This window comes from Symphalangus syndactylus, chromosome 18, assembly GCF_028878055.3.
Source record: "Symphalangus syndactylus isolate Jambi chromosome 18, NHGRI_mSymSyn1-v2.1_pri, whole genome shotgun sequence".
Lineage (NCBI taxonomy): Eukaryota > Metazoa > Chordata > Mammalia > Primates > Hylobatidae > Symphalangus > Symphalangus syndactylus.
In genome coordinates this window covers 26,101,002-26,126,527 of record NC_072440.2, presented here as the reverse complement: position 1 = coordinate 26,126,527, position 25,526 = coordinate 26,101,002, and the positions used below count along the sequence as shown (strand labels likewise).

Here is a 25,526-nt window from a genome sequence, read left to right as displayed (position 1 = left end):
GGTAATGTGTTTCAAAATATGGGCTTTAAAAATTGGGTGAAATACAATTCCAGTCCTTAATAAATTTCCACATACGATAGTAAGACAAGTCAAAAAATATTATGGAAATTGTATGGGTTTTCAAGGTCGGGAGTGATGACGTGTTTGAGGGAATTAGGAAAGGAGGTGGTATATGAAAAAGTCCTTAAGGGATATTTGGATCTCAACAGTTAAAATGGGTAGGCATATCCAAAGTAAACAAAGAGAACATAAGCAGGGAGGTAAAAAGGTACTGAGTGTGACTGAAGAAGGGCCAGTTACTCCTGGCTGAACTGTAAGGTTCGCACAGGAAAGTAGAGATACGTCAGAAATGTGTGGTGGGGCCACATTAGTGGTGACAGGTTCTTTCTTTAATCCAGTAGACAATGAGAAACGCTGATTTGGGTCTATGGCATAATAGGAAGTAGTATGCCACATACTGCGTGTGGGAGTTGTGCAGGATTGATTGGAAAGTGGATGCGTGTAAGACTGGGAAGACCAGTTAGGAGAGGCTACTGCACTGTTTTAACTAAGAGATAATAAAGCCCTGAACCAGGCAGGGAGCAGAAGGAACTCACAGAAGACGCAGGAGAGGCACGTTTCAGAGAGAATCCAGTATGCAATGGATGTCGCACACAAGAGAGAGAGACGCAGGTAACCGGAGCCATTTACACTAATGGGTAAATCTCGGGAAAGCGCTGGTTTCGGCTACTGGCCAGTTACAGGTTTGAGGTGCCCGTCGCCGCCACCTTCCCTTTTTTATATTCCTCTTTTTCTAATGGCCGCCTCCACTTCCCTCCATCTCTCCCACGCTAGTAACTGAGCTTTCAGTCATCGACCTGACCCTGCGTTTTCCCTCACGCTCCGATTCTGCTTCCTATCACTGCCTCCTACTGCACTCTCACAGCCTGGACGAGCACGGGTCAGGCCCTAGGGCAGTGGGACACTCCACCCGCCAGGTCCCCTAACGCCTTCGCCTAGGCAGCTGCCATGCGTGCGCCCCCATGGCTCTAGGACCAATAGGCAGGCCCTAGTGCTGGGACTCGAACGGCTATTGGTTGGCCGAGCCGTGGTGAGAGATGGTGCGGTGCCTGTTCTTGGCCCTGTAGAGAGCTGTGGGCGGTTGTTAAGGCGACCGTTCGTGACGTAGCGCCGTCAGGCTGAGCAGCCCCCAGGCGATTGGCTAGACAATCGAACGATCCTCTCTTATTGGTCGAAGGCTCGTCCGGCTCCGAGCGTGCGTAAGGTGAGGGTTCCTTCCGCTCCGCGTCTCCGTTAACTGGAGACAGGCTGAGCGCCGGCGTCGGTGTTCGGTGGCCTCTAGTGAGATCTGGAGGTGAGGCGGGCGGTGGCCGAGAAGGGGGGCCGGGGCGGCGGGGAGCGGGGCGGAGATGGGTGGGAGCGGGGTTTGGGCTGTGTTGGTGGCAATTTTAGAGCTTCCCTCGGCCCTGGGAAGTGGCTACCGGCAGCTCCTGCGGACCTGGAGGGGGCTGCGGTTGCGCTTTATCGGTGTGGCGGCCCGGACCCGCGGGGACTGCAAGGAATGTCCTTGAGGCCCGGCAGGCCGAGCGGCGGCCGGCACCAGTGCCGGAGGAACCCGGGGTCCCGGGGTGGTCTTGAGAGGCGGGCGGCGGTCTGGCCTCTTCGTGACTGCGGTCATCATCGGTGGACCCGCCGGGCGCAGCTGCGTTCATCGGCCCTGTTCAGAGTAGGCAGTGCTGGCTGCACGGTCACGATAATCGGGGCGGAAAGGGTGTCAGGCAGGGTGACCTCGGAGGCCCCTGGATTCGAGAAATGCTAGGGGTCTATGGGGCTGCCGGGCCGGCAGCTCGCAGGGCAGACGGGAGAAGCGCCTGCATCCCGGGATCCGGGCATTCACGCCCAGGAACTGCTGTTCGTTAGCACCTTTCTTTTAGGTGACGGGAAAGATCTCTGTAAATGCTGCTGACTAACTTAGAGCCATGAAAGAACCGTGGATTGGTGTAGATGTTTGTGGTTATTTACAGGAGAACGGCTTGAGAGGATGCGGAGCCCAACGTGGGGATTCGCACAAGGACTCAAAAGATTCTTCTCCCTTTTTTTTTTTTGGTAAGGGGCGTAGTCTCCTTGGTGCTGATATTCTTTTAGGAAAAATGTACCTTGGAGATACAAATATGGAACAGTTAATTTCTGCAGTAGGAGGGGGTCGATGTACTCCATTTTTAAGTAGTCGTTTGAAATATTTCAGGATTTGAGGATATTCCTTCTTAGACATGGTCCTGCAGAGTCGTAGGAAACATTTGTTTCTGGGCTATACTAAATGTGCATGATTTCGGCGTCCCACAAGGTAGAGAATGTACTTTTTGTTTACTTATGAATTTATTTTCCTCTCCATGCAGTGAAAGGCATTTTGCAATTTAGAGATAATCTAGCAAAGGCCTGGACAGTACTTTGGGGATAGGCTGGATTTTGCAGGCCTGCTTTGTTGTAGTGTTCTTCCAGAACTTATGATAAACTTGGTGGCCAAAACAAATGGGAATTAGTAACATGAAGGTTAAACAAAATTGCACATAGGTTACAGCATTAACATGAAAATTGTCAGGTATGTGGGATAATCATTTCAAGATAAGAGTGTGACTATGCGTGCATGCACACACTCTTTGTATTCCTTTGTGATCTAGTTTCTAGACTATAGATAGCCACATTATGGAATCTCATGGTCTACTTAGGTTGACCCATGTGAAATTGCCAGTATTTAAAATTCAACTAACCTACAAAAATAGCAGTTTCATATGATTCCATTTAACACTTATCTTTGTCAGAAAACTTTGGAGCTCTAGCTTCATAAGTGAATGAAGAGAAGAGATATGACTTAAAAAAACATGTAATAGAATGTGAGCTAATTGGGTATAGAATCCAGGTTTCCTGATTGCCGGTGCAAGATTTCGTGTTTTTTTTTTCCCTTCTTTCTGGAATACCAGCTTGAGCAGCAGAATGCTAGATCTTGTTGGGATTGAAAATGACTGCCATATAAGACGCAGTTCTTGGCTTCAAAGAGACAAAATGCATACATTTATTAATTTGAGAACACTGTGAGATAGTATATAATCAAATACTGGAATGTGTAATGCAGGCGGAGTGCTCAGTAGGAGAAAGTAAGATGCCAAAACATCCTTTTCTGCAGTTGGCCATGGTAGGTGGTTTCTGTAGCAGATTGGATTGACATTTAAGAATTATCCATTCTTTTAAAGAATTTGTAAAATGTTTGCAGCATACCTTTTAGTCTGAATAAGTAAGGCATACCTTGCCTATTTACTTTGTTTCTTTAAGTAAAATTAATTTTTATTGCAGCATGGCATAGATACTGTCAACTCAATTTGCAGGAGCTATCCTGTAGCCTGCTTGTGCCATTTGCAACTGCTGATGAAGGTGGACGATTGGATTCTATGGCATGTAAATGCTTTGCATAATCACAGGGCTACGGGGAGGATGTTCATGAGAAATGAGATTGTTTATAATTATGGTTACTTTTGACACACCCTCATAAGATTGCTCAGTTTGTTTCCAAATAGGGGAGGTTCTCTGTGTTTAGGGGCAGCTGACAGAATCATGTGTAATTTTTTTCCTTGAATATTGCAAAGATGACTTTACATCTAGGAAAAAAAGTCCCAGAATTACAATGCCACCATAAAATCTTTTGAGGGAAAACATAATGTGTCTAATGTATAATTATAGGTTTATGATGTTAAACCAATTTGTTCGCAAGTTAGTGTTCCTTCTGGGTTGCAGCTAAGATTTTAACTCAAATGAATTAACTTTTTAAAACAATGAATCTGATTGACATAATGAAGAATAATCTGAGCTGAAGTGTTTTTTTGCAGGGAAAGAGGGTTAGAAATAATTTTGACCTAATTTTGAAACATGTAGTTAATTTACTTTCTGGAATTTTGATGCTAGTTGATCCTTTAGAACAGTTGGTATAGTTGTGTTTTAAATGTAAGAAAGAAATTATGTGATAGAATACCATTATGAAAATCTAGCCTTTTAGTGAGTCTTTTGTTTATAATTAAGTAGAGTTCAAATCTAAGATTTGATTAAAGATTTCCAATACTTAAAGTCCAAGTACCTGCTAATTTAATAGAAAGTATTTTGTTGCTGTTGTTCATTTTCCAGGATAGTTCCAAGTTGACTGTCTCTAATCTGAAGATCTGAAATCCGAAATGCTCCAAAATCTGAAATTTCTTGAGCACCAACCTGACACTCAAAGAAAATGCTCATTGCAGCATTTGGAGTTTGGATTTTGAATTAGGGATGCTAAGCTAATAAATGTAATGCAGATATTACAAAATTCAAAAACATCCCAAATCTGAAACGCTTCTGGTCCCAAGCATTTTGGATAAGGGATACTCAACCTGTATCTAAAATGTTTCTCCTTCCCGTACCCCATTAATATGTTCCCTGAATGCTCTGCATTTAGCCTTAAACTAGAGGGCATGGGTTACATCCATATCTAGGTGCCTTAAAAAAAAGTCATCTTTAGGTCTGTTTCAAGATGTGTCATAAAATACATGCTACTATAGTTTAAGAATTTAAGCCGGCATTTGTTGAGCAATGCTATATATGAATGCAAGGTGCTGGAGGGTAAATTGATGAATAAGACTCAGGGTGGAAGGTTGAAAAAGCATGAGTAAACACAGGCAGGTACATGCCACATTTATATTCCTTTAGGTACTGCCAGCTTTTTAAAACTGTGACCCACAGTAGGAAATACATGTTAATTTAAAAGCCAGACACACACTTACATATGTATAGTTTCTTGAAACATAGTTTTAAGAAATAATATCTACCCATACTACCTGGCTTACCCAACAGCTATTTTTTGTAATATTGTTTTCTATTTTATTTTATTTAAAAATGTTTGTTCTTATCGACAAAACTGATGTCATGATGTAATTGATGCAGTTGTTGTGGATCAACAGTTTGAAAACTGTTTAGCTAGTGGTGTGGTGAAATGTAGAAAACATGGAGTGATGCAGTGAGAGATGACACTTGGTATTTGCTTTGGTTCCTTAAAGCTACTCTTTTTTTTTTTGGTCTTTCCCCTAACCCTTTATAAATAGATTAATGCTTTCTTTCACTTACTTGATTGCCTTTTTATAGTCTGTCTTCAACAGATGAATCATTTTTAGTTATTACTAAATGGGAGATTCATTTGAATTCTTGCTAGAGTGGCAGTTAATGAGCTTACTTTTTAAATCTTTTTGGTTGATTTTTACAGGTTACTAATATGCCTTATCACAGGCATTAATTTTAGTGCAAGAAGTAAGACTTGGCAGGTTTATTTGTGGAGACCAATGGTAATGGAAGATTTTTTTTCAAAATCAGAATATCAGAATTATTATTTAGCAAACAGGAAATTTAGTCATGGTAGTCACTAGATCAAAATCTTCTATATGTTCTGTTGGGAATTTTTTTGAGTGCTATATACAGATACTTCAGCCAGTCATCCTCTTCTAGTACTGTTCCAGCTTTTGATTAGTTGTGAAAGTTTGGAGCTTTTCACATCTAATGCTTTTCCATTGGTCTTCTAGCACTGTTGTTGATGATTCTGCTAGAAGAAAAGCAGCCACCACAGCAAAATTCTTAACCCTGTTTTATTAATGTAGAAACATCTATCAGAAAAGACTTTTTTTCTGTTGACAGCAATGTTAGGAAGGTTTATTAAACATCCTTTTGCTATTGATATTATGCCATAGGTTCTGTGGAATGAAAAAGTACAAGAGGTCCCTGCCCTTGAGGATCTCATAAACTAACATGATTTATAGCAGGACACTCAACAAGTAGATTCTTGGGTGTTTACCTTTTGTGTAATCAGAATGTAGATGATGAAGATACTTAACATGCATTTTATATCTAGCTAATTAGAAAATGCGAATAGCCATTTCTCACTTGTGTTTTCTGCTTGATTGCTCTTCTACTTGCAAGGCTTAGGTAATAAGGTCGAGATACTTATCTGGTTTGATCTTAAATGTTTGAATTTATATAATTTTTAAGAAATGGCTGCTTTAAAGTTGGTTGCCAGTGAGTAATAAATGATTTATTGTTTGAGTGAAGAAGTAATAACATAGATCTCTTAATTTTATAATTATTTTCCAGAATTATAAGGAACAGTATCAAATAGTCATATGTATAGGACACTGTGCATACAAAGCAGGGTTTATAGCACACTTTTCCTTAAAATCTTTTCCTAAAAATACAATGAGCTCTATACTAAGTGTTCACACTTGATATTCTTTCCAGGATCCAAGGATTCTGTAGCTACAATGTTGTCAAGACTTTTTCGAATGCATGGCCTCTTTGTGGCCTCCCATCCCTGGGAAGTCATAGTGGGGACAGTGACACTGACCATCTGCATGATGTCCATGAACATGTTTACTGGTAACAATAAGATCTGTGGTTGGAATTATGAATGTCCAAAGTTTGAAGAGGTTAGTGAAGTTGATTTGATATCGACTAAAGTAAATTACATTTTCAATTTCTAAAGAGCCCTTAAGCCCCTATAGGGACCACATAATTTTTAAAAGTTATGAGTAAAATATTTATTTTAGTATTTAGGAACTTACCTCAAATTTCTGCTTACATGGAATGCACTGGAAATGCTCTTATTTTGCTTTCTCTTCACAAATGAATGTAATTGACTTTATTTGAGAAATACATATTTTATAAGTGACTAATAGTCAAAAATGATTGTGGGCCGGGTGTAGTGACTCATGCCTGTAATCCCAGCACTTTGGGAGGCCAAACAGGAGAGTTGTTTGAGCCTAGGAGTTCAAGACCAGCCTGGGCGGCCGGGCTTGGTGGCTCACGCCTGTAATCCCAGCACTTTGGGAGGCCGAGGCGGGTGGATCACGAGGTCGGGAGATCGAGACCACGGTGAAACCCCGTCTCTACTAAAAATACAAAAAATTAGCCGGGCATGGTGGCGGGCGCCTGTATTCTCAGCTACTCGGAGAGGCTGAGGCAGGAGAATGGCGTGAACCCGGGAGGCGGAGCTTGCAGTGAGCCGAGATTGCGCCACTGCACTCCAGGCTGGGCGACAGAGCGAGATTCCATCTCAAAAAAAATTTAAAAATTAGCTGGGTGTGGTAGCATGTACCTGTAGTCCTGCTACTCGGGAGGCCATGGCAGGAGGATCCCTTGAACCTGGGAGGTTGAGCCTGCAGTAAGCTGTGATTGCACCACTGTACTCTAGCCTGGGTAACAGCATGTAACCCTGTCTCAAAAAAAAAAAAAAAAAAAAATTGTGGTGATGTATTGGCTTACCACAGTGGTTTGATTAAAAGTTGGATTTAATTTTTGATTTGTAGGTTTGATATTTTTATTGGACTTGTGCTTACATTTATGTTCTCATGACAATATATAAACGAATTACACATGCAAAATAAAAATTCTTGGTTTTGATTACTTATTTTAAAAGTCAAAGCTATTGGAATTTCCTTTTCTTTCTCTCCTATTAGGATGTTTTGAGCAGCGACATTATAATTCTGACAATAACACGATGCATAGCAATCCTGTATATTTACTTCCAGTTCCAGAATTTACGTCAACTTGGATCAAAATATATTTTGGGTAATAGTTTTACATATTTAACTTCTGGTGTCATCAGATTTTTGATTTGCTGTGGAAATAAACCTGTTCATTCAAATCATGTATTTGGAAATATGTGTATTGCTGAAAGTGTGCTGCATGCATTGAATAGTTTCCTTATTATTGGCAATTAGACATTCTGAAATTTGAGACTTAATCATTTGGAGTAAACTAGTATTATCTCAGAATACTGTGTGACACTGTTATTATTTGTGTAGTAAAGGATAAAGTTTTTTCAGTATTGAACTTTTGTCATTTTAGGTATTGCTGGCCTCTTCACAATTTTCTCAAGCTTTGTATTCAGTACAGTTGTCATTCACTTTTTAGACAAAGAATTGACAGGCTTGAAGTAAGTATTTAAAACCTAAATATACTTTCTGTCAAAATACATTTTAAAAAACTTTTCTTCCCCATGCTGTAAAGGTACATTTTCAAAAGTTAAGAAAATAAGGGGAAATTTTTTGTATAATTTTACTGTTAGCTAATTTTAATAACTATTAACATTTTGGTATATATCCTTTTCTACTGTTTTTATACTTAAAGAAAATATCTGATATCATATATATTGTTTTATAATTTCTTTATGCATAATAATAGTTTATCAACATCTTTCCATGTCCCTTTTTTTTTTTTTTTTGAGATGGAGTTTCACTCTTGTCACCCAGGCTAGAGTGTAATGGCATGATCCTGGCTCACTGCAACCTCCACCTCCCAGGTTCAAGCAGTTCTCCTGCCTTAGTCTCCTGAGTAGCTGGGATTACAGGCACCTGCCACCATGCCCATCTACTTTGGTATTTTTAGTAGAGACTGTGTTTCGCCATGTTGGTCAGGCTGGTGTCAAACTCCTGACCTCAAGTGATCTGCCTCCCTTGGCCTCCCAAAGTGCTGGGATTATAGGCGTGAGCCACTGTGCCCGGCCTCCATGTCCTTAATGTTAAACTGAATTGTTTGTAATGGCTATATGTATTCTCTTCTGTCTAAACATCTTGTAGCTTATTAATCATCTAATGTTGGACTGTTAGGTATGTAATTTTTTTCATTAATAACAACACTGTGATGAATTTGTAACGAAATTTTTGTTCATATTCGTAATCATTTTCTTAAGATACATTCCTAGGAGTGAGACAGTGGTTTTGCTTTTTTTAGAGCTTTGCTTTTTTTTTTTTTAAGAGCTTTTTGGTGCTATTATTGCCAATTTAGTTTCCAGAAAGTTTGTTTAGTTTATCCTTCCACAGGTAGTGATCAATGAAAATTTTTGTATATTCCACTTTTTTTCCCTAATGGTAATCCAAGGAGATATTTTTTACTAAGGATGATACTTTGATACAAAATTATCAAAAGGCGTTTAAATGTAAATATACTTATATTTTAACATTAAAAATATTTTTAACAAATATTTTGAGCAACTATTATGTTTAGCTTTGAGGATGCCAAAGGAATATAGGGTATACCTTTTTGTCTGCAGAAAGGTACACATACTACAGGATCATATAATATGGAGGGGGAAAGGTTTTGTTCTAAAAAGAATTTTTTTTATATCATACTTTTTCCCATTAAATTCATCTGATCATTTTGTTCTTTTCCAGTGAAGCTTTGCCCTTTTTCCTACTTTTGATTGACCTTTCCAGAGCAAGCACATTAGCAAAGTTTGCCCTCAGCTCCAACTCTCAGGTAAGTATTATTTATAAGATAGGAATGTGAATAGTATTCCTTTTTTCAGTTTACATTAATAGGAAGGATTAATAGCGTTTCTTCATAGCACAAGATTTAAGAATTGCCCAAAGTTTTAAGTTTAATTCTCAAATCCCAAGACTGGTCTCCATAAGTGCCCCAGGAACAGTCCCCTGTATCTAACAACCCAATTATGATTCTGTAGCTACTGGAATTTGGAATTGCCCCCATTTTTCTTTTTGAAAGTTTTCAGAAATTATGGTAATAATAATTTTTGGGTAAATAAGAGTATTTTCCTAGTGAAACATGTCAGAGAGCAGAACAAGATCAAATGGAAGAGAACCCCAGGGTAGATTGATTGATTGATTGATTTGAGATGTAGTCTCATTCTGTCACCCAGGCTGGAGTGCAGTGGCGAGATCTTGGCTCACCACAGCCTTCACCTCCTGGGTTTGAGGGATTCTTCTGCCTCAGCCACCTGAGTAGCTGGACCATCCCCGGCTAATTTTTGTGTTTTCAGTAGAGACGGAGTTTTGCCGTGTTGGCCAGACTGGTCTTTAATTTCTGACCTCAAGTGATCCACCCACCTCGGCCTCCCAAAGTGGTGGGATTACAGGTGTGAGCCACTGCACCTGGCCAGATTTATTTTTAAACCCCTTAAATTAACACTGGCATTATTTCCTATTTTAAGTTTCATCTTAATGTTCGTTAGTCACTTTGAAGAACCTAACCATTTTAACAATATTATATCAGAGTATCTTGAGTATAAAATAGCACACAATTCTGCCCTGATTATTTATTGATGAATGTGTGTGATCATTTGAACATATTAACAAGGAAATGAGTTTGGTTTTATTAATACTAATATGATCTCATAAAAATTTGCAACTAAGCTTCTGTCATGGTAGGTAAAAATATAGAATGTTGTAGGATTTAATTATGTGTGATTTAAATGACAGAGTTAATGCACTACCTCAAAGGAATATTCCTAAGAAATATCTTATTCAGTGGAAAGGGAATCAGGGCACTGTATGTTCTTTTTTAAAAATTTGGCTGGGCGCAGTGGCTCACGCCTGTAATCCCAGCACATCTGGAGGCCGAGATGGGCAGATCACCTGAGGTCAGGAGCTCGAGACCAGCCTGGCCAATATGGTGAAACCCCGTCTCTACTAAAAATACAAAAATTAGCCGGGCATGGTGGCGGGCGCCTGTAATCCCAGCTACTCGGGAGGCTGAGGCAGAATTGCTTGAACCCAGGAGGCGGAGGTTGCAGTGAACCAAGATTGCGCCATTGCACACTGCACTCCAGCCTGGGAAACAAAGTGAGACTCCATCTCAAAAAAGAAAAAAAAGATTTTTTTAAATCCTTTATATTACAATCATACGTTCTATTTTGAATACCTGTTAGTTTTATCATATTGTATATTTTACTCTTTAAATAGTAATTTGATATGAATATAAGCCATAGGATGCTCTAACATTTAAAAAAGTTATTTTGTCCCTTGTCCTCATTGATATGTTTGATCTGTTTTAGGATGAAGTAAGGGAAAATATTGCTCGTGGAATGGCAATTTTAGGTCCTACGTTTACCCTCGATGCTCTTGTTGAATGTCTTGTGATTGGAGTTGGTACCATGTCAGGTTTGTAAGCAATTTTTGCCATATTTTAAAATAGGTATGTTGCTAAAGAGGAAAAAGAACATCTTAGATTTGTATTATTTATTGTTAAATTCTGACTTTTAAATTACTCTTAAAATTTTTTATTATATTAGTGTGTGGGTATATCTGGCCTGTTTGCTTTGGTGGAAACTTAGCAGCAGGTTACTGATTGATTTTTCACTCCTGCCATCCTCTCTTTGTGTTCCACTTTGTGATATTTTTATTCATTTGATTTCTTTTGTTTGTTTTTTTAACCAACATTGCATTCCAAGGTTGGTCTGGAAAACACTTTCCAGCCCCTGCTGTTACTTAGACTCAATTGGTGACTTGGTTCTTTGTGTTTTAATTATCATGTAGGGAGAAAAGAGTCAAGAATTGGACAGATCTGAGTAAGATTCACCTAATAACGTGATTGTGATTGGAAATATTTAATCCGACAGTAAGCAGTACATCTCAGCAAGTACCCAGCATTAGCTTCAACACATGTTTCTTCATTCTTAATTGGATAGTAGAGAATTAGATATTAATATCAAACATAGGACCTCATTATGTAGAATAAAAATTACAGGCTGGCATGGAAATTTGCCAGAAGGAATATATTATGCTGTGTGAAGGTCTCCTAATCATTAGGACTATATTTTATGGCTTTCTTATAAAGACCATACTTGGTTAACTACTGTGTATTTCCTGGTACCTTAGAGCCCTCAATGAGATGCCTCATTCTTTCACAAGTAAATTATCTAACTTTTAAGGGTGTAAATTATTGTCATTAGTTTAGGCCTCTTCAGTGGATAGTATATTAAAAATGTAATATTGCTTCTAACTTTCTGAGAGTAAATTATTATTTAGTTATTTATTCTTTTATTCAACAAAGATTTTATGTAGCAAATAAAATATTTTTTAATTTTAAAAATTTACTTACCTTAAAATTTACTTTTGGGAGTACAATTTTATGAGTTTTGACAGTGACATAGTCTTGTAACCACCACTACACTCAAGAAAAAATGTTGATCTGGTGAAAATGTACTTGCTTGATTTTATTCAAGCACAAGAATATGTGAGAAGGGGATTCGCCAGGAAGTAATAGTTGGGCCATGAAAGCACGGGATTATTCATTGAAATAATAATGATGTGGAAAGCAGTTGGGCGATGAGTTTTGTCATGATATGGTCAGAGAAGTAGACGAAGGAAGTGATGAGATTTGTGGTTGGAGAAGGCAGTGAGACATTTACAGCTATGCAGAAATGGTATAATTAGAGATTTGGGTTAGGGCAAAAAAGGAAAGATTTAACACATATTAACTTGGAAGTAACCCTTTGAAAAAGCCAGTACAAAAAGAAGAAAGTCTTAGCTTCTTGGATGTATGTGGATTGGTGCTATTTCTTTGTATATAGAAGGACTTATCTGGGGACACAGTAAGGAAGAATGCCTGGAGAGCATATGGCAACAACATGAGTGAAGATTGTCCAGAGAGAAATAGTAGATAGTCAAGTCATGAAAGCATTGGTCAAGTATGGTTTTAATGGCCTCAAGTTTGAAAAGATTATATTCAGCTACTATTTAAAATGTAGTTTGATTTATAATGCTTTTGTTATTGTGATTTTGTAGTCTCTTGAATTTCCACATTTGAGTGGAATTCAAAAAATACAATATATGCTTGTTCTAGTCAGTCAAATGATATCTTAAAATTTAGGTAATAAAATACAACTTTGAGTTTTTGTGAGCAGTTTTTATAGGACAATTTAAATTTATGTTTCAAAGCATTGTTATGTTTGAGTGACATCAGAAATATGTTTTATATTATACTCAAGTTTATTTGTAAAGTGAGGGAGAAGGATTTGGTGGTAATCTAAGGTCTCTTCTAGCCTCTGTAATTCTGTTTTCTATTGGAGATTACCAAATGATACCTTAAACAGTTTGTAGTACAATATGTTTGTTAATTTTTAGTCTTGAGTTGGCATTTTGTATTATATCATTTTCCAAAGAGATCAATGAAATAACCAAAATTACAAGAACTTCAGTAGGCATCATAGAGGTTATATTGAAATTAGAGTTTGTTGGTACACAAAAATATTATTTTGACTTTATATCAGGACTGGAATAACTGGCAGGATATTCTACTTATATAAAAATTCCTTGGTTAATTGGCAAATTGCTTTTCTCCTAACAAGTGAGATTAGATCAATAGTGTAACTGGGGTTTTGCTCCATTAAAGTAGCCTGTGCTCTCCTTATTTCATAATAAGGCACTACTGCTTGACAAAAAGGAATTGGAAACACGTATGTTTTATCAATTGTGTATTAAACACTACCATTCTGCCTGGTATTGTGATATTGGGGATATGGGAGAAGGCAAGAGGTTTGCCCTTGAGGGACTTAGAGTTCTGTGGTTATTCCTGCTGTTCCCTAAGGCTTGGCATCACCTCTAAGTTGCTAATTCTATTTCCAGTAAATGGCAAGGAGCTTAATGTACTAATATTTTCATGTATTTGTCTACCTGCAGGAAGACAAATATATCCTTGTGATATATGCAGCATCAAAAATAACGTACACTTTACTAGTTATATCTTTAATTTTTCTCTAACCAGGGGTACGTCAGCTTGAAATTATGTGCTGCTTTGGCTGCATGTCAGTTCTTGCCAACTACTTCGTGTTCATGACTTTCTTCCCAGCTTGTGTGTCCTTGGTATTAGAGGTAAGACCAATTCTTACATATGGCACTAGTAGAAGAGTAAGATTTCTGCTTACACAGTTTACCTAAACAGAAGCAATATGTTCTAATGTCACACTGACTTAATTTGTAGCTTTCTCGGGAAAGCCGCGAGGGTCGTCCAATTTGGCAGCTCAGCCATTTTGCCCGAGTTTTAGAAGAAGAAGAAAATAAGCCAAATCCTGTAACTCAGAGGGTCAAGATGATTATGGTAATGCCACAGTTTTCTTCTTCTTTTAGTATCCTCAGTTCCAATCTCATTCTTTTTAAGATTTTTTTCTACAATTTTGGCCCATTCAATGATATTGCACCCCCTTCTTCCTTTTTTTCTTAAGTTCATTTCTTTGAGGCTCCTGGTCTTTATCAGCCCCTCTCTCCTAAACAGACATTTTAAGTTCCTCCACCTTATCTCTCTTTGAAAGCCTGTTCTTTGGGGTGTTTTCAGTAGTTCAGTGGGGTCACTACTTTAGTTAGTTGCATAGCAAGCTTGGGGCTTTTTTGTTCATGGTAAGGGGAAGCTATGAGAGATGATGTCTGGCTGTCCAGTTGCTAGGGATGAGAAATTTAAGTTCTATTGATATGCAGAGGATACATTATTTTTAAAACTTTATTTCAGTCTCTAGGCTTGGTTCTTGTTCATGCTCACAGTCGCTGGATAGCTGATCCTTCTCCTCAAAACAGTACAGCAGATACTTCTAAGGTTTCTTTAGGACTGGATGAAAATGTGTCCAAGAGAATTGAACCAAGTGTTTCCCTCTGGCAATTTTATCTCTCTAAGTAAGTTAATTGAAATCTACTTTGTGATATATTAATCATAACACTCTTATGCTAATATAAGTTTAGATTGTGTCCTTTTCTGAATAATATTTTAATTTGCTTTCTTTTATTTAGAATGATCAGCATGGATATTGAACAAGTTATTACCCTAAGTTTAGCTCTCCTTCTGGCTGTCAAGTACATCTTCTTTGAACAAACAGAGACAGAATCTACACTCTCATTAAAAAACCCTATCACATCTCCTGTAGTGACACAAAAGAAAGTCCCAGACAATTGTTGTAGACGTGAACCTATGCTGGTCAGAAATAACCAGAAATGTGATTCAGTAGAGGAAGAGACAGGGATAAACCGAGAAAGAAAAGGTAACTTGTTATTATTCTCTTCGCTTTCAGTCCTTCATTGCTTTGTCAAAAAGTAGTCTGTTTTCAAAATTATGTGCCGTGTTGTGAGATTTCTTTTGATCTCTTGAACAGTTGAGGTTATAAAACCCTTAGTGGCTGAAACAGATACCCCAAACAGAGCTACATTTGTGGTTGGTAACTCCTCCTTACTCGATACTTCATCAGTACTGGTGACACAGGAACCTGAAATTGAACTTCCCAGGGAACCTCGGCCTAACGAAGAATGTCTACAGATACTTGGGAATGCAGAGGTGAGGACGATAACATAAACTCCAATGTGGCATTTTTCATTACAAAGGAGCTTTTTCAAGGAAGAAAAATCTAGTATCTGCTGAACACTACAGCTAAGTTCTGGGCACGGTGTAACATGACTAACAGATACTATCTTCTTTCTTTATTTCACACAACCTTGAGAGGTAGGTAAAATTATCTATTTTTCAGATGAGAACATTGAGGCTCCGATATGTTTATTTCCCAAAGTAGTACCTCTAGGAAATGATAAAGCTCATAGTAGGGTCCAAGATTTTCTGACTCCAGAGTCAAAACTCTTTCTAATTTATTACTGTTTATCGTAGAGATGAGTGACTACTGTATTCTCATAGGTGTGTTGAGGCCTAGAAAGAGTTTAACACAGAGACAAGTTTCAAAGATAGAAGGAAGTTTGTTTTTGTTTTGTTTTGTAAGCTTGATACCCATGAGGAAGTTTTTCTTTCTGACATTTGAACAGGGCCTTCTGCCTACATGACCATATGAATCTACTCATACTTTCATGCAAATAATCATGTTCCATCCATGCCTGCTTAATATGGTTCTTTCTTTTAAATATATTTTAATAAGTTTATTGGTAAAATGCATTTTTTTGCCAGCTTTATTGAGGTATACTTGACAAAATTTTATTATTATTATTGTTTTGGAGACAGAGTGTCACTCTGTCACCCAGGCTGGAGTACAGTGGTACCATCTTGGCTCACGGCAACCTCCACCTCCCAGGTTCAAGCGATTCTTGTGTATCAGCCTCCCCAGTAGCTGGGATTACAGGCATGCGCCACCATGTCTGGCTAATTTTTGTGTTTTTGGCAGAGACGAGATTTCACCATGTTGGCCAGGCTGGTCTCAAACTCCTGGCCTCAAGTGGGCCTGCCTTGGCCTCCCAAAGTGCTGGGATTACAGGTATGAGCCACTGCATGCCCGGCCTGCATTCTTTAATCATATACTTTTTAGCTAAACTTAGTCATTGTTCTTTAAACACAGTTTCCAACTCTGGGTTCCTATTGTTTTTGTCATCTGACATGCCTCCCCCTCTCCAGGTGTTCACACCTTTAGGGCAAATGCTAGCATCTCTATGAAACCTACCTCAATTCCGCCAAACAGAAGTAACCTTTCTTTTCTGAAGCATCCTTTATATAGAGACTGTGCATTTTTAATGGCAGTCGTACCTTGTTGCTTATATCACATTTACATGAATATCTCCATTATTAGACATCAGGCTCTTAGACGGCTAAGTCTATGTCTTGAGAGGGCCTTGGATTTCGTAGGTGCTCAGTAAACTTACTAAGAGAATGAATGAATTTGCATTGATAATACATAAACCAGCTAATGTTTATCTTACTATTCTTTTGAAAAATTAGGCTAATATTAGTGTTTGCAAGGAAGATCCTTGAATAAACCCACAAAATGGAATTACTGGTACCAGTTTTGTGGAGGGTGGTGATTGTGAGTGTGTGTGTGTATATGTATGTGTGTATATCACCACCACAAGCAGAGTCGAGAGACAGCTAATAAACCAAGAGAAAATATTGGCAATTTATATTTAAGGCTAGAGGGCTAATCTCTAATATATAAAGAGCTCCTACAAATTGATGAGACTAAATTTTTATCTAATTTGATAAATGACCCCAATTTCATTTTTTTTCTCCATTTCTTTAGAAAGGTGCAAAATTCCTTAGTGATGCTGAGATCATCCAGTTAGTCAATGCTAAGCATATCCCAGCCTACAAGTTGGAAACTCTGATGGAAACTCATGAGCGTGGTGTATCTATTCGCCGACAGTTACTTTCCAAAAAGCTTTCAGAACCTTCTTCTCTCCAGTACCTACCTTACAGGGATTATAATTACTCCTTGGTATGTTATTTTCTCGATTAAGAGAGATTTGCTTTGTATGTTTTTAATCTTTTTTCTTGATTAGTTTTGTATATGTACATAGTTTTGTAAAACATTTTCCTTTTAAATCATTTTATCCTAATTTTTTATTCTGCTTATGATGTAGGTCATAGAAATTAAAAATATTTTTCCTGTTTTTATAGTCATTACTCAAAGATTTTAGTATTTTAAACACTTTTTAAAGGTGAATTAAACATTTTGTTTAAAAAGAATACATACTAAAGGATTAAGTTTGAAGACAGTTATTACTGGCAAGCTGAGATGAATTTTTGTGCATTTACTATATAGATTTTCATTTGGTGCCTGACTTTACCTTTTAGGTGATGGGAGCTTGTTGTGAGAATGTTATTGGATATATGCCCATCCCTGTTGGAGTGGCAGGACCCCTTTGCTTGGATGGAAAAGAATTTCAGGTTCCAATGGCAACAACAGAAGGTTGTCTTGTGGCCAGCACCAATAGAGGCTGCAGAGCAATAGGTGTAAGTTGACATTTATATATTTGCCAGTTTAAAAATACATCATAGGTAAGGCAATGAGAAGAGTTTTAAGGACAATTAGTGATACCTTTTGGGTCAAGCATGAGCGTTTTTGGGTAACATATGCTTGCTTCTCTAACATACACTGTGTAGCTTGGTGGAGGTGCCAGCAGCCGAGTCCTTGCAGATGGAATGACTCGTGGCCCAGTTGTGCGTCTTCCACGTGCTTGTGACTCTGCGGAAGTGAAAGCCTGGCTTGAAACATCTGAAGGGTTCACAGTGATAAAGGAGGCATTTGACAGCACTAGCAGGTGTGTGAGTGGATTTGTATGTACAGTTATATCTATTTGTGTATTTTAGAACCAGTCATTTTCTGTGATTACCAAACATAATTGTTAACATATTACCTGCTTAAGAGCACATAACAGAATATCAACTTTAAAGCCATTCATTTAAAGTGAGTAATATTTATGCTTGGTTGGGGGGAAAAAAAGAATGTTGATTCAAATGAATAGCTCCACAGAGGTAAATTAGTAAGAAAAAAAAAGTGTGAGCTAGTAATTTTGATTAGACTGTTACTTTGCCTAGGAGAGAACTGTCTTAGAAAAAAAGATTTTTCAAATAGAGAAGTATTTGTACAATAGACTTACTTCAAATAAAGAAAATTAATAAAGTAGCATAATCAACACAAATGATAACCACAGTATAGTTCAAGCTAACACATTTGTTTTTATGTGAACTGTGTAAGTTTATTAAGAAATAATTGTGACTGGGCCCAGTGGCTCACGCCTGTACTCCCAACACTTTGGGGAGGCCAAGGTGGGCAGATCACTTGAGGCCAGGAGTTCGAGACCAGCCTGGCCGACATGGCGAAACCCTGTCTGTACTCAAAATACAAAAATTGGCTGGGCATGGTGGCCCGCGCCTGTAATCTCAGCTACTTGGGAGGCTGAGGCAGGAGAATTGCTTGAACCCGGGAGGTGGATGTTGCAGTGAGCCAAGATCAAGCCACTGCACTCCAGCCTGGGCGACAGAGCAAGCTCTGTCTCAAAAAAATAAAATAAAAATAAAATAAAATAAAATAAATAATAATAAAAGAATAAAACACAATCTTTGCATCTTTTATTTATAGATTTGCACGTCTACAGAAACTTCATACAAGTATAGCTGGACGCAACCTTTATATCCGTTTCCAGTCCAGGTCAGGGGATGCCATGGGGATGAACATGATTTCAAAGGTAAGTGTAGGCAGAGTATCTGAAAGTACTTTTATTAAAATGAAAGTAGTTTGATAAAAAACAAATCAGGCGTTTGTTGATTGGTATTCCTTACATTTGATAGATTTAATTTAGACTTGGCATTACACATATCCTGAGTTTACTCAGGACTGGGAACAATCTTAGTGTTGACATTTTAAAACTTTATCCAGTCAAGAGATCACCTTTGAAGCTGACCTTTTCCAGAGACTTTAAGATTTGTCTTTAAGAACACCAGTATAATTCCAGTACTTTGGGAGGCCAAGGCAAGAAGATTGCTTGGGGTCTGGTGTTTAAGACCAGCCTGGGCAACACAGTGAGATGCTATCTCTACAAACAATAAAAAAAAATAGCTGTGCATAGTGGCACACACCTGTGGTCTTCACTACATGGTAGGCTGAGGCAGGAAGTTAGCTTGAGCCTAGGAGCTGGGGCCAGCTGGGGCAATGTAGCAAGACCCTGACTCCATTCATCCGTCCGTCTGTCTGTCTATCTGTTTTCAATTTAGGATATTTTCTGCTTATGTGGGGTTTACAGCCTAATAAACCTATCAAAAGTCAAGGAGCATCTGTATAAGCTTTAAAATTGCCAATAAACAGTATGGCAGTTCATCAACTTAAACATAGAATTACCATATGATCCAGCAGTTGCACTTCTGGGCATATACCCAAAAGAACTGAAAGCAGTTCTCAGAGAGATATTTGTACAGCTGTGTTTGTAGCAGCATTTTTCATAATAGCCATGAATTGGAATCAACCTTAGTGTTCATTGTTGGATGAATGGACAACAAATTAGATGTATTTGTATGTGTATGTATGTATATGTCTATATAAAATGGAATATTATTCAGCTTTAAAAAGGAAGGAAATTATAGCACATGATACAGCATGGATAAACATTGATGACATTATGCTAAATGAAATAAACCAGTCACAAAAAGACAAATACTGTATCATCCACTTGAATGAGGTGTCTAGAATAGTCAAATTCATAGAGACAGAAAGTAGAATGGTGGTTATCATGGGTTTGGGGAAGGGGAAAATGGGTGGTTGTTATTTAGTAAGTACAGAGTTTTTGTTTTGTGAGATGAAAGAGTTCTGGGAGCAAAGACATGGAACCAACCCAAATGCCCATCAATGATAGACCAGATAAAGAAAGTGTGGCACATATACAGCATGGAATACTGTGCAGCCATAAAAAAGGAATGCGATCATGTCCTTTGTAGGGACATGGATGAGCCTGGAATATCATTCTCAGCAAACTAACAGGAACAGAAAACCAAACACCACACCTTTTCACTTGTAAGTGGGAATTGAACAATGAGAACACATGTGGACACAGGGAGGGGAACAACACGCACCGAGGCATGTCGGGGTGTTGGGGGACAAGGGGAAGAGCATTAGGACAAATACCTAATGCATGTGGAGCTTAAAACCTAGATGACAGGTTGATAGGTGCAGCAAACCACCATGGCACATGTATACCTATGTAACAAACCTGCATGTTCTGTACATATATCCCAGAACTTAAAAAAAAAATAAAGTTCTGGGGATTTGTTGCATGGCAGTGTGAATATACTTACCACTGTACACCTAAAAATGGGTAGGATGGTAAATTTTATGTGTTTCACCACAATAAAATTATTTTTTTAATTGCCAATAAATATGTTTTGGGTTATTGAGGTATGAGTTGTTAATTGAATTAATGCCATTTAATTGGAAGTCATTGGAAGGCTTATTTGTGTTTTATGTAATATAAAGCTCAACGACTTTCCACTCACAAGATCAACTCTTATGACCCACTTCTCTTTACAGACTTCATTACTTGGGGTTTTAGGTAACAGCTGAATAACTAGAAAATGAAATTTATTACTCATTCCCCAGTGACATATAAATATGAGTATTTTTATTGAGTATTTTTAACATTATCATTTTTTATATACATCCTATTCAACAATGACTACAAAGAACTTGGTTTTCATACCGAGAAAGAAACACATTAGGAATCTATACCTGACCAAGAAAGTAATTGTGATGGTTAATAAAACAGCTCTTACTTTTGTGCTCAGTTTCTTTTGAAGTATAGTTATTATACTTAGAAATATATCATAGATACAAATTCTTCTCATAAGGATGAAGGATGAATATTTCATGCATTTTAATATGTGTGTGTTTTGGGTTCTTGGTAACAGGGTACAGAGAAAGCACTTTCAAAACTTCACGAGTATTTCCCTGAAATGCAGATTCTAGCCGTTAGTGGTAACTATTGTACTGACAAGAAACCTGCTGCTATAAATTGGATAGAGGGAAGAGGAAAATCTGTTGTTTGTGAAGCTGTCATTCCAGCCAAGGTTGTCAGAGAAGTGAGTGATTGGATGGATAATTTATCTTTTTTATTTTGTAATCTTTAATTATATTTAAAAATGGGGGAAAGGAGTATTAACATTTTAAATAAATATATGGGAGTGTTTGCCATCAAAGATGACTGTTGTACCTTGCCCATCTGTCTGTGTGTATCATCCATAGGAGCAAACTTCACTGATTTTTCTTTTTTCTTTTTATTTTTTAATGGAGGACAGGGCTTAAATGGGGCCACATCTAAACTTTGTTTTCTGGAGGTGCAGAAAGATAGATTTGGGTAACATTCCCCTGAACCTTCTGGAGGAACATCTAAATGTACACAGCCCTGTTTTCTAGGTATTAAAGACTACCACAGAGGCTATGATTGAGGTCAACATTAACAAGAATTTAGTGGGCTCTGCCATGGCTGGAAGCATAGGGGGCTACAACGCCCATGCAGCAAACATCGTCACTGCCATCTACATTGCCTGTGGACAGGTGAGCTCTCCAGCCTCCGCTTCTCTTCTGTTACATCTTTGTAAGTGAAAAAAGTATATGGTATATTTTTTCTTTTCTTGCTTACAGGATGCAGCACAGAATGTTGGTAGTTCAAACTGTATTACTTTAATGGAAGCAAGTGGTCCCACAAATGAAGATTTATATATCAGCTGCACCATGCCATCTATAGAGATAGGAACGGTGGGTGGTGGGACCAACCTACTACCTCAGCAAGCCTGTTTGCAGGTATGATGTATCAGGCATAGAGTCCACAAGCCTAGTTCTGACTCTCTGGGTTTCTCTTTCTATCTGAGACTATGTATCACTCACCTTTATATTTTAATTGGTCTTTTTAAAACACTTTTGTCATATCAGCCTAATCCATTGTGTCCAAATAAGCATGTTTAAGCTTATGCTTAGATAAGAAAGTAGATGAAGAGAGCAAATGAATGTTCATCTACTGAGTTAAGGGTACTGCCAGTCAGGCTGTGAATATTATGTTAGCTATGATATTATGCACTGTCAGGCGTGGCTGTCAAGTCTTGGAAAGTTAGTACTTCCAGTGGAGTCTATTCTATTCTGATGCCATTATAGTTGCCCTGTTTTTAGTTGATTTAGTAAGAAATTGTTCATGATTTTAAGAGCGAATCTTGTTGTGTCTCTCTCTGGCTACAGATGCTAGGTGTTCAAGGAGCATGCAAAGATAATCCTGGGGAAAATGCCCGTCAGCTTGCTCGAATTGTGTGTGGGACCGTAATGGCTGGGGAATTGTCACTTATGGCAGCATTGGCAGCAGGTCATCTTGTCAAAAGTCACATGATTCACAACAGGTACGACTCAAAGATATATTTAACATGTTCCCCCATACTTCAAAAAATATGCAGTGTAAAAACTTACTATTCAGCTACTGTAGTTCCAAGTTAAAATTCTACATTCCTGATATTTATATATTGCTACTTTGTCATTTTCTACCATAGGTCGAAGATCAATTTACAAGACCTCCAAGGAGCTTGCACCAAGAAGACAGCTTGAATAGCCCAACAGTTCTGAACTGGAACATGGGCATTGGGTTCTAAAGGACTAACATAAAATCTGTGAATTAAAAAAGCTCAATGCATTGTCTTGTGGAGGATGAATAGATGTGATGACTGAGACAGCCACTTGGTTTTTGGCTCTTTCAGAGAGGTCTCAGGTTCTTTCCATGCAGACTCCTCAGATCTGAACACAGTTTAGTGCTTTACATGCTGTGCTCTTTGAAGAGATTTCAACAAGAATATTGTATGTTAAAGCATCAAAGATGGTAATCTACCGCTCACCTCTGAAGGCAAATACAAGCTGGGAAAAAAGTTTTGATGAAATTCTTGAAGTTCATGGTGATCAGTGCAATTGACCTTCTCCCTCACCCCTGCCGGTTGAAAATGGATTTTTAAATTATACTGTAGCTGACGAAACTCCTGATTTTGTAGTTAATTTATTAAGTCTGGGATGTATAACTTCAAGAAGTAAGAGCTAAGTTCATATTTGTAAATTAATACTTCATTTGGTGCTGGTCTATTTTGATTTTGGGGGTAATCAGCATTATTCTTCAGAAGGGGACCTGTTTTCTTCAAGGGAAGAAACACTCTTCTTCCCAAACTACAGAATAATGTGTTAAATGTGCTAACTAGTTCTATCAGGAAAACAAGTCACTGCATTCATCTCTGCAGGCTATTTGTTCAGAGAGGCCTTTTGTTTAAATATAAATGTTTGTCTAGATTGGCTATAACATGTCTTTCAGCATTAGGCTTTTAAGAAACACAGGGTTTTGTATTCTTTACTAAAGACATCAGAGCGCTTAATGTTGCTTAGATGAGGGTGACTGTCAAGTACAAGCAAGACTGGGACCTTAGAAATCATTGTAGAAACATAGTTTTGAAAGAAAAATACCATGTCTCTAAGCCAAATTTAATTGCTTAAAAGACATTTTTATTTAGTTGAAAAATCTAGTTTTTTTTTGTAAACTGTATCAAATCTGTATATGTTGTAATAAAGCTTATGCAAGTTTATTGGAAGTGTTCAAGAAATAAAAAATCAACTTGTGTACCGATAAAATACTCTAGCTTGGGCCAGAGAAGATAATGTTCTTTAATGTTGTCCAGGAAACCCTGGCTTGCTTGCCGAGCCTAATGAAAGGGAAAGTCAGCTGTCAGAGCCAGTGAAGGAGCCACGTGAATGGCCCTCGAACTGTGTGCCTAGTTCCTGTGGCCAGGAGGTTGGTGACTGAAACATTCACACAGGGCTCTTTGATGGACCCACAAACGCTCTTAGCTTCCTCAGGGGGTCAGCAGAGTTATTGAATCTTAATTTTTTTTAATGTACAAGTTTTGTATAAATAATAAAGAACTCCTTATTTTGTATTACATCTAATGCTTCAAGTGTTGGTCTTGGAAAGCTGATGATGTCTCTTGTAGAAGATGGACTCTGAAAAACATCCCAGGAAACCATGGCAGCATGGAGAGCCTCTTAGTGATTGTGTCTGCAGTGTTATTGTGGAAGATTTACCTTTTCTGTTGTACGTAAAGCTTAAATTGCTTTTGTTGTGACTTTTTAGCCAGTGACTTTTTCTGAGCTTTTCATGGAAGTGGCAGTGAAAAATATGTTGAGTGTTCATTTTAATGACTGTAATTAATATCTTGCTGAATTAATGTTTTGTACAATTACTAAATTGTATACATTTTGTTACAGAATACTTTTTTCTAGTTTCAGTAAATAATGAAAAGGAAGTTAATACCAGTAAGTGTAAGCAGTAACCTTTTTTTCTTTGGATTAACCCTAGCCCTGAGGTCTGGAAGCTTGTAAAGTCTGGTCATAGTAGTAACCTGTAATTCATGCTAGGAGTCACATGACCATTTATTATCAAACTCTACAACATTGATAGCAGTATTCTATTAACATTAAAATGAGCTCTCTTAGAGGGTTTGATTAATTCAGATTTATCATCTCAACTAGACATCTTTTGGATAGTGAGAATGGGAGGGCTAGTTAAGGAGAAGAGGGGCAGCCACAACCAAACAGCCACTGCAAGCATTTAAGCTGTGTGAGCTGAATTGGAGAGGGGAATTTGTACAGCTTAGTATAGCTGAGGATGGCCTCTTTAGAAATTATTGTGAGTCAATAATTTAATTTACAGAAAATTATTGACTACACTTTTGCTGTAATTAGAGGTAAAAATGTATGTGTGAGCCACTAAGAAAGAACCAAGGCCCAGATACTAGAGAATCGGTTTGAGTTTTTCTCTGAAATGACCTATGGTCACCTGTATGCTCAGCCCTCTCCAGGGTGGAACAGGCTGGACAGAAGAGAGTGAAGGATCTTTAAGCCTGCTGTCTGCCTGGGTGATCTGCTGAGCAATGAGATGCATGTGGCAGGACAGGATGTTTGATTTCAGGAGACGATACAGGATTAAATCCAAGGGACACATCTCACACTGAACAGCAAAACACATCAATACCAATCTCCTGAGCATTATGTTCATTGTGGAGATGTTTTTCATGACCAGTGTTTCTCTAAGTATGCTCCTATGCTAGGTAAGTCTTGAATTTATTAATTACTTTGCCAGTTAGCAACGATAATGGGTAACCTCTACACTGGAAGCCGAGGGAAGATGGCAGATGATTTAGTTTACAATTATGTATTTAAAGCTTAACGGATTGTTTTTTTCATTTTGGTGTGCTTGGAACACAGCCCTTCTACCCCCATTCCTGCCATTGTTTTCCATCCTGAGCAAGTTTGAGAGCTGCAGTGGGAGGTATGGGCACTCTTGCATCAGGATGTGAGTTTTCTAACAGCTGCTCCCTAAGGCCAAAAGAAGAGACTGACACTAACAGCTGGAGTTAGGAGGCTGAATGCAAAAGATGGCTTTAATACTGCGGCTCTCAAATGAGCGTGCATCCACCCA

General features: G+C 38.2%; 2 protein-coding genes across 6 annotated transcripts in view; one reads left to right on the top strand and one right to left on the bottom strand.

Moving 5' to 3' along the window:
- Positions 1 to 1,084, bottom strand: part of ANKRD31 (ankyrin repeat domain 31) — a 259,562-nt gene extending 258,478 nt beyond the window's left edge. For all 3 annotated transcript variants that reach the window (XM_063623128.1, XM_063623127.1, XM_063623130.1), the window contains exon 1: positions 597 to 1,084. The gene's annotated coding sequence lies outside the window, so the exon portion shown is untranslated. The remainder of the gene's footprint in view (positions 1 to 596) is intronic.
- On the top strand, positions 346 to 24,361 carry HMGCR (3-hydroxy-3-methylglutaryl-CoA reductase). 3 transcript variants are annotated; one of them, XM_055253139.2, is made up of 20 exons: positions 346 to 672; positions 6,298 to 6,485; positions 7,515 to 7,626; positions 7,906 to 7,993; positions 9,231 to 9,315; positions 10,850 to 10,955; positions 13,561 to 13,667; positions 13,777 to 13,893; positions 14,299 to 14,459; positions 14,574 to 14,821; positions 14,933 to 15,111; positions 16,787 to 16,981; positions 17,341 to 17,499; positions 17,650 to 17,807; positions 18,629 to 18,734; positions 20,944 to 21,114; positions 21,449 to 21,589; positions 21,677 to 21,835; positions 22,265 to 22,419; positions 22,567 to 24,361. In XM_055253139.2, the coding sequence occupies exons 1-20, from the start codon at positions 636 to 638 to the stop codon at positions 22,619 to 22,621; spliced, it is 2,727 nt and encodes a 908-aa protein (XP_055109114.2). In that variant the 5' UTR covers positions 346 to 635; the 3' UTR covers positions 22,622 to 24,361. The 3 variants fall into 3 exon arrangements, with proteins under 3 accessions (XP_055109114.2, XP_055109115.1, XP_055109116.1); XM_055253140.2 differs by lacking the exon at positions 346 to 672 and adding an exon at positions 1,240 to 1,354; XM_055253141.2 differs by lacking the exons at positions 346 to 672; positions 17,341 to 17,499 and adding an exon at positions 1,272 to 1,354.
- The last annotated feature ends 1,165 nt before the right edge of the window (positions 24,362 to 25,526 follow it).

Coding starts and splice junctions, on each gene's coding strand:
- HMGCR (XM_055253139.2), top strand. CDS start 636: ATGCAATGGATGTCGCACACAAGAGAGAGAGACGCAG. Junction 13,668..13,776: donor GTGTGTCCTTGGTATTAGAG/GTAAGACCAATT, acceptor CTTAATTTGTAG/CTTTCTCGGGAAAGCCGCGA. Junction 14,822..14,932: donor GATAAACCGAGAAAGAAAAG/GTAACTTGTTAT, acceptor TCTCTTGAACAG/TTGAGGTTATAAAACCCTTA.